General features: G+C 37.5%; 1 protein-coding gene across 1 annotated transcript in view; it reads right to left on the bottom strand.

Annotated features, from left to right (window-relative positions):
• Positions 1–8,739, bottom strand: part of ARIH1 (ariadne RBR E3 ubiquitin protein ligase 1) — a 140,377-nt gene that overhangs the window by 16,694 nt on the left and 114,944 nt on the right. The window contains exons 10-11 of the mRNA XM_040493195.1: positions 4,333–4,463; positions 738–795 (exon numbers count right to left, since the gene is read on the bottom strand). Of these exons, the coding sequence (XP_040349129.1) occupies positions 738–795; positions 4,333–4,463 (189 nt within the window). The remainder of the gene's footprint in view (positions 1–737; positions 796–4,332; positions 4,464–8,739) is intronic.

The following is an 8,739-nucleotide window of genomic DNA, read 5'->3' as shown; positions in this document are numbered from 1 at the left end:
AGAAAGAAAGAAAGAAAGAAAGAAAGAAAGAAAGAAAGAAAGAAAGAGAAAGAAAGAAAGAAAGAAAAAACATGTTTTGGATGACATCTTAAGCAAGGAAAACCATTTGAAAAGAATATTTTTGGGACAACAGGGAAATTTCAATATGGAATAGATGAAAGTAAGGAAGGAATAATTAAATTCCAGGATTCTACAATTCTGACAGAATTACCAAGCTGAAAGAAGCTCAAAATGTTGATGAACTTAATTCACACCTAGTGATTGAATCCTTCTCTACAATGGTGAGTTATATATCCCTAACCAGTAAAAGGGAACTCCCCCTGAGGCAGTCCATTCTAAATCAGCTCACCTATGATCTTACTGGCTTCTTGATGAATAAGTTAAAAAAAAAAAAAAGAATTAAATAGAAATGAGAATGCACATAAACAGCAGGAAGGCTTTTTAACAAATACTGTTCTCTAGACTCCTTGCTGGGGTGAAAAAACCTTAACAGCAAAACTAATGAAACCTGGAACTGCACAACATGACTAGATTAATCTTTTAAAAGAAAGAAACAAACCTATAAACAGGAATGTTTCCTGATAGGCATTTTGTTCTCAATGTACACAGATACGCAGTATTTACTGGGGTGTGTTTCCACAACTCTTTCAGAATTGAAAATTTCTGCTAAATTATTCCCTAATAAACATGTGATACACATTCCCATTCAACTGTTACCTGAAAATAAATGTACTTACCTCCTGTGCGTCTCTTGCTGCCTTTGCATCATCCTCATTATAGCGGTTACAGTTGTACCTTAAAGTGAAGTAAGAGGATTCCATAAAGCCAAAAATCAATGAGAAGGAACAAATAACAGAATTTTAGCCTGGATTCAGAGATGATCTAGAATCAAAATTCTCCTTTATATAGATAAACTGAGGTGTTTAAAATGCCCAGGGTTCTAGAATTCCAAGACAGAAAAGAATTCCAAGTGTTGTTGGATTGAACGAACCCCCACCTAGTGCTGGAATCCTCTAACACTGTATCAGGTCTCTACTTCCTGAACTAGTCCATTCCAAATCGGCTCACCTGTAATCATTAGAAAGCGCTGTCATTCTAATATTCCATATCCTGACTGCAGTCTGAACTTCTAACTTAATTTTTGAAGAGGTCATCTTATTTCCTAGGTTATCTGTTATTAAGGCTAAGTATTCCCAATTTTTCCAGTTACTTACCTTCTTATTTTAATAAACCAAAGAGAACCAATAGTTCATGGAATACTATGTAACAGATGCTGTGCTATGTGCTTTACATGGTATTATAACTTACAAGAATCATTGAAAACTGAATGATACACAAAATGAGAAGCAGGGGAAATGTGCCCAGAAGACAGCTCAGAGTGAAGATGGACAACAATGGCAGTTCCCTTGTCCTGATTACTCTACCTTTGCTTTTCTGGGAGTCTACACTATGGGAACAGCTGATAGCTACCTATCACCCACTTACAAAGGACTTCAAATGTACTGTCATATTCAATTCCTTGAACCACTTTATGAAATATGGATTATTACCCACATTGAACAGATGAAGAATTAGGCTTTGAGAAGGTAAGTAACACACGTAAGGTAAGATAGCTAGAGTTTCAGAGTTAAGAATTAAACATATGCCTGTCTGCCAATTGAGGGCCGTGCTCTGAACTGTTGACTATATTGTTCACATGCTGTAGTTCTTATCTTCAGAATCTTAACAGTAATCCTTTTAGGTCTAAAGGAAGAATTTTGAATTTACTTTAAATCTTGTTAAACTGGATTCACTGTTCTAGCTTGCCAAGTTTCCCAGGATTTTAATGGTCTATATATTTAATATCTTTCTGTGATGTTACCCTAAAATGTAGGCAAGATTCTCTTATTAGTTTAAGAAAGTCATCAGTAAAACTGACCAGAAAAGTAGTACACAGTTTACATGAATAAAAAAGGTAAGGACAAAGCCTTTCATTCAGCACATCTTGGGGAAGTATTTCATTAGGAAGAAGGAAATCCATTACCTGTAACTGCAAGAAACAGTCACTCAATTAATCCCAAATATCCTTGTGTGTGTTCATAGCCTAGGCCACAAACTTCTCAGCTCACACCAAAATACCTTGTTGAGATTCACAAAACGTTCCCTAATCATCATCCTAATAATACCATTTGATTCTGGGATTTCATGTAAGAGAAAAGTTATGTGGTTCATATGTATTTCATGGAATCAATCACAAATTTTGGAAATTTGGGATTACATTTTGTCTGCTTTCAGTTTTTGGTAGCTATTTTCCATAGCTACTCAGAAATAACCAACAATGGCTCACTGATCTCATCTTTAAGTTTTTAAAGTAACCCAGACCATAATTCACTCAAGTCAGGAGATACATTAATTTCCTACCAGCTTGGGTTATAATCCTCTCTTAGAAAAAATTACTTAATTTAGCCCAAATATTGGCTTTCCTTGCCCTCTACTGGTCAACTGTTAATACCTCTTCTTCTTATCTAATGTAATATCCTTAAAAACTTTCCTTTTGATATTTTTTGGATATTTTTAAGCCTCAACTCAGCCAAAATTATTAAGGACTTGAAGGCCAGGAAAGCAAACAATTCACCTCTACTTCTAACTCAGATGATGGACAGTGCTACTTGGAATGCTATTTTGAGGATTCTGAGGCATTTTCAGATTTAAATAAGGAAGCACAGTATGACTCATTTGCAATGTTAGCTATGGGTAAAGGCAAGACACAGGAAACATTTCTGACAACTTCGGTCCAAGCCGTTCCTCATCCTCCTGCACCCAACATTTGTTCTGTACTCTTTTCAGTTTTCAAAACAGCTTCTTTAAAATTTGAGTTATGATCCAAGATTTCCTTACACACAGAAAAAGTAACTTAAAAACGTATTTTTAGTAACTCTTCTCCATTTATTAGGCTTGTTTGTTTAAATATACTAGAGTGGATTTAGTTTCTGAGACAGTCTAATTCTCCAGTTTGCCTTCTTAAAATCTAGAGTATCTGTCAGGCTAAACCCCAAATACCTTTCTTGGATTTGACAGTGGCAAAATCACATTCTTTACTTCTACATAACCAATTAGTTTTTACCTAATTCAGAATTAATTTCAGACAAGTAATCCCTCTCTCTATTCCTCTAACTAATGAAACTAATGAAAGTTTCAGTGAAACTAATGTAAGTACCAATGAAAATAAAAAGAGACTTGCCATTGTCTTCACGAGACCCTCCTCCAAACCTAAGAGATTTCTTCCCCTCTCATTCACTCTTTACAAAGCAGCCACGATTCTGACGTAATGTATGTAAAGCACATTAATACAAAGCCCTCTCATCTAAATTACAGATCTAATCAGGCCACTCCCCACTTAAAAGCCTCCTGATAATGTCCAAACTACTTTAGGTCTCAGTCTACTTTCTCTTTTCCTATGCCCTACAACGTGTAAGGGGTCACAAACTGAACTGCCAACAAGTAACATAAATTAGTGAAACGGGCCCATTTGTGTACTCTAACAATCAGAAATACTTTCATTTTTACCAGGTGTGCTAGCTCCCTTCTCTCAAAACTCAAGGCATCATGATTCTAACTTGCATTTTCCTGAACTGGTAAGATATATGCACAGAACAAAGATATGTATCTACTAAATGTGATACCACCTTCTAAATATGGTGCCATCATGCTACATACAAATGCCCTGAAGATTCAGTCTTGGGGAAATAAATGTATCAAACTGGCAAGTTAAGACATCATCTAAGGGGCTATTAATCAATTCCAGATGACTGCTGCCAAGCAGGAATACAGGCCTGTTCTTATATTTCAAAAAGAGGCTTATAATCTGGATTGCACTGGGCAATTTTCCAATTCTTAAAGTTTGGGACACATTTTTTGTCTAATAGTATACAAGGGTAAGTAAAACACAACTGCAGGTTAGGTTCTACCAACAGTCTCTTAGTTTTCAACTACTGCCTAACAGACATATTAGACAATGCAACTCTTCTCTTAATTAGTCATATACTTTCATATCATTCTACCTTTATTCATGCCACTCCTTTTGTCCTGAATGTCTTCTCTACCACTTCCAACTAATGAACTTTTACTCTCCCTTAAAATTCACATCAATTGGTACCTTCTCTGTGAAATATGCCTAATTTAGACTTCTCTCCAGACATCTTGCCTGTACTTTTAACGATGATCACACACTGTATTCATTTACTTAGCTCCCAAGTTAGATGGTGACTTCCATGAGGTAAAACCTTAGTCACAGTATACGCATATATTACATACTTATGTGAACATTTTCTCCCCTTCGTTTCCCCAACCTACCAGGCAGATCCATGTGGTTCCCAAGGGCCAAGACACACCCAGCAAAACTCTGCTTTACAGTTCTGGTTACGACACACCATGTGATTACAACCGCCATCCTTTTCAATTGTGACATGGCATTTGGGACATTCCTATGAAGAGAAACTATAAAGTTGGTGTCAATGCTACACTAGGTTGTATTACTATCACCGGAAAGAAGCCAATTCTGGATTTGGTTTATTTTTAAATACCACATTTATTGTTATTAATACATGTAAAGCACTCAGAAAAGTGTGGAATATAATAAGTACTACTGGAAATGAGCTATTATCATTATTACTGGCTTTGAAGATGTATTATACAAGAGGGGTGCCTGGGTGGCTCAGCTGGTTGGGCGTCTGACTCGGCTTAGGTCATGATCTCACAGTTTGTGAGTTCGAGCCCCGTGTAGGGCTTTGTGCTGACAGCTCGGGAGCCTGGAGCCTACTTTGGATTCTGTGTCTTCCCCTCTCTCTGCCCCTCCTCTGCTCACACTGTCTGTCTCTCTCTCTCTCACTCAAACATTAAAAAAAGTATTTAAAAAAAGGGATAAGGAGTATTTAAACAATGGAGGCCAACACACAATTTTATACCATTAGTACCCTGCTCTACCCAAAATGGTTAAAACATATTTTTACCTCCCAGAAAGCATTAGTAATGAAACAATAAGTCTTGTCACTTAAAACAGATGCCCACACCTTTGAGAAATGTATGGTTGAAATCAATATTTTTGTGCTCTCTAAAATTATGGTAAAGATAACTCATGTCACTTAAGAAAAACCTTTCTGTGTTGTTAGGGAACAACTTTAATGTGTTCATTAAGTCCCTGAATCTTTGAATATGCTCTATAAAACTAGTAGTTCAGAATAGGGCAGTTGTATTTTCACTAAGTGGTTCATTTAAACTATAGGCCTCCTGGGGTGCCTGGGTGGCGCAGTCGGTTAAGCATCCAACTTCAGCCAGGTCACGATCTCGCGGTCCGTGAGTTCGAGCCCTGCGTCGGGCTCTGGGCTGATGGCTCAGAGCCTGGAGCCTGTTTCCGATTCTGTGTCTCCCTCTCTCTCTGCCCCTCCCCCGTTCATGCTCTGTCTCTCTCTGTCCCAAAAATAAATAAAAACGTGGAGAAAAAAAAAAAAATTAAAAAAAAATAAACTATAGGCCTCTTTTTGCATCTAGAGAAATCCCCAAACCTTTAAACCTCCCAAGATGCTTAAACCTCCAAGATGTTTAAAGTAGGGAGTATAGGGGGCGCCTGGGTGGCGCAGTCGGTTAAGCGTCCGACTTCAGCCAGGTCACGATCTCGCGCGGTCCGTGAGTTCGAGCCCCGCGTCAGGCTCTGGGCTGATGGCTCGGAGCCTGGAGCCTGTTTCCGATTCTGTGTCTCCCTCTCTCTCTGCCCCTCCCCCGTTCATGCTCTGTCTCTCTCTGTCCCCCAAAAAATAAATAAACGTTGAAAAAAAAAATTTAAAAAAAAAAATAAATAAATAAAGTAGGGAGTATAGGCTTGAATATGTTTGGCTTTGTTTAGAGAGATTTTTGAGGAAGAATGACAATTAGTAATAACAAAATTATCTGCTTGATAATTTTGAGATAAAACTGGAGTTTTTTTCTCTTGAGTGATTTCAGAAGCTTTTATTATTGTTATTAGCTCCTTGAACAAATTTGCAGATTATTGGGGGACCTCGGTGTCTTGGGTGAGCGTCCGACTCTTGATTTCGGTTCAGGTCATGATCTCATGGTTCATGACTTTGAGCCCCATGTTAGGCTCCATACCGACAGTTTGGAGCCTGCTTGGGATTTTCTCACTCCCTGTCTCTCTACCTGTCTCTCTCTCGCTCTCTCTTTCAAAAATAAGTAAACTTAAAAAAAAAAAATTGCAGATTATCAGTGGTATCGTAACATATTGAGAGCTTGGTTAATTGTGACCAAGAAATATAGAATGAAACATTTTATTTTATTTTTTTAAGAAATGTTTTGTTTTAATGTTTTTTATTTATTTTTGAGAGAGAGCGTAAATGGGAAAGGTGTGAAAGAAGGGATGTGTAAGGGGACAGAGGCTTGAATTCAGGAACTGTGAGATCATGACCTAAGCCAAAGTTGAATGCTCACCCAACTGAGCTACCCAGGCACCCCAGCTACAGATATTCTAGACCTGGAATTTGCTTCTTGAGAAAATGTGAAATACATTAATTGATTTCAAAGATTTGACTTAAAATGTATAATTAGAAGTTACCATATTGACCTATTTAAAATTACTATAGCTTATGGGCAGGGTAGTGTTATTTCACAAAGGTCAAATTGTGAATCACTATAAGGATTATCAGTAATATAATGGGTGATACTCCCCCCTTATGGGCGTTACAGGCATCAAACTAATGCAGGGAAATAGAACCTTTATATCTTATTCATAGTTTTATTAAAATTAATGTTTGATTCTGTGGATTTTCCAAAAGGAAAAAAGCAGTAGACCTGCTGTAGGGTAATAACTTTAGCTCACTGGCAACCAAGAATATGACACAGACTTGGAAAAAGCCATGATCTCTGTAGCACAGTTGTAAATGGACCACAGTGAAAAGAATTTAAAACAAGGGTATTTGAGGGGCATTCGACTGGCTCAGTCAGTGGAGCATGAAACTCTTGATCTCTGGGTTGTGATTTCAAGCTCCCTATTGGGGGTAGAGTGTACTTAAAAATAACAACAAAAATAAATAAGTAAAACAAGTGTATTTGACAGAAGAAAGCTGGGAGACTCAGTAGCCCCAAAAAGAATTTATCAGTCTTACCAATCCCACTGACCTTATTCTTAAGGCCAAATTGCTTGGGTTTGAATCCTGACTCTACCATTGCTACCTGTGTGATCTCAGACTAGTGTTTTTATTATTTTTCTCTTCCTTAGTTATTCATCTGACAAAGGAAAATAGAATAGGATCACTATAACGATTATGAGTTAATGCATATAAAACATAATAAAACATATAATGCATATAAAATGAGAGCAAACAGTATGTGGTATACAGGAGTACTCAATAATTATTTCTAGAGGATATTGGAGAGTGTATTTACATGAACAAATGTTTTACCTCCTGTAAAACTAGTATTACTACGTGTATGGTTAAAAGTGCTTAATGTTTTAGTCCCCCATCCCCAATAAAAAAAATCTTTTAATTGCATGACACATCTTTTTTTTAATCTTTTTTTTTTTTTTAACATTTATTTATTTTTGAGAGACAGAGAGAGACAGAACATGAGCAGGGGAGGGAGAAAGGGAGAGAGAAAGGGAGACACAAAATCCAAAGTAGGCTCCAGGCTCTGAGCTGTCAGTACAGAGCCAGATGTGGGGCCTGAAGCCATGAACCACAAGATCATGACCTGAGACAAAGACCCTAAACAACTGAGCCACCCAGGGGCACCTAAACACTCCTTATTCTTCTAATTGTCCCGTGACTGAGTGATGGAAAGCTCTAACGCTGGTCAAACAACTCAGTATTCATTAAGCATCATCTAAGACAATACTAAAAATGAATAGCCCATGAATAACCCTATAATCAAGGGCAAGCCACTTCCAATATAGATAGGCTATAAGGCTGAATTAAATAAAGACTGGCTATTTATACAATTTCTACTAAGAGATTGCTGGGTACACAGCTGGGATTCAAATGTATGCTTATTACTTAGTGCTAAAAAAGAAGGGTGTTCAAAACAACTTCCATTTGCAAGACAAAACATCTGTCTAGGGTTAAAGAACTGGTCCATGGTCATAAAGACATGAACAATCTTGAAACTAGTATCCTGAAACTAATATCATGAGCAATAATGTACCTTAAAAATAAAAACAAAAAACCAAGGGATACCCATATTATCCCCAAAATCTCTATTTCTCAGGAGTCAAGTCTCTTAAATCATATTTTAGCAATTTAACATGTTAAAGATGTCAAACATGTTAAGTCGTCCAGTGCAGCTACATAAAAAAAAGTTATTAGTCAGTTATTCTCAATACTGCTCTAAGGAATGACTCCGTAAGGAGGGGCACCTGGCTGGCTCGTCAATACAGCATGTGACTCTTGAACACAGGGTTTTGAGTTCAAGCTCCACATTTGGTGTAAAGATTACTTAAAAATAAAATCTTAATGGGGCGCCTGGGTGGCGCAGTCGGTTAAGCGTCCGACTTCAGCCAGGTCACGATCTCGCGGTCCGTGAGTTCGAGCCCCGCGTCGGGCTCTGGGCTGATCGCTCAGAGCCTGGAGCCTGTTTCCGATTCTGTGTCTCCCTCTCTCTCTGCCCCTCGCCCGTTCATGCTCTGTCTCTCTCTGTCCCAAAAATAAATAAACGTTGAAAAAAAAAAAGAAAAAAAAATTTAAAAAAAATAAAATAAAATAAAATAAAATCTTA

This window comes from Herpailurus yagouaroundi, unplaced genomic scaffold (genome assembly GCF_014898765.1).
Source record: "Herpailurus yagouaroundi ecotype Mexico unplaced genomic scaffold, PumYag 184, whole genome shotgun sequence".
Taxonomy (NCBI): Eukaryota; Metazoa; Chordata; class Mammalia; order Carnivora; family Felidae; genus Herpailurus; species Herpailurus yagouaroundi.
The sequence above is the reverse complement of the archived record's forward strand: the minus strand, read 5'-3'. Positions and strand labels throughout refer to the sequence as shown.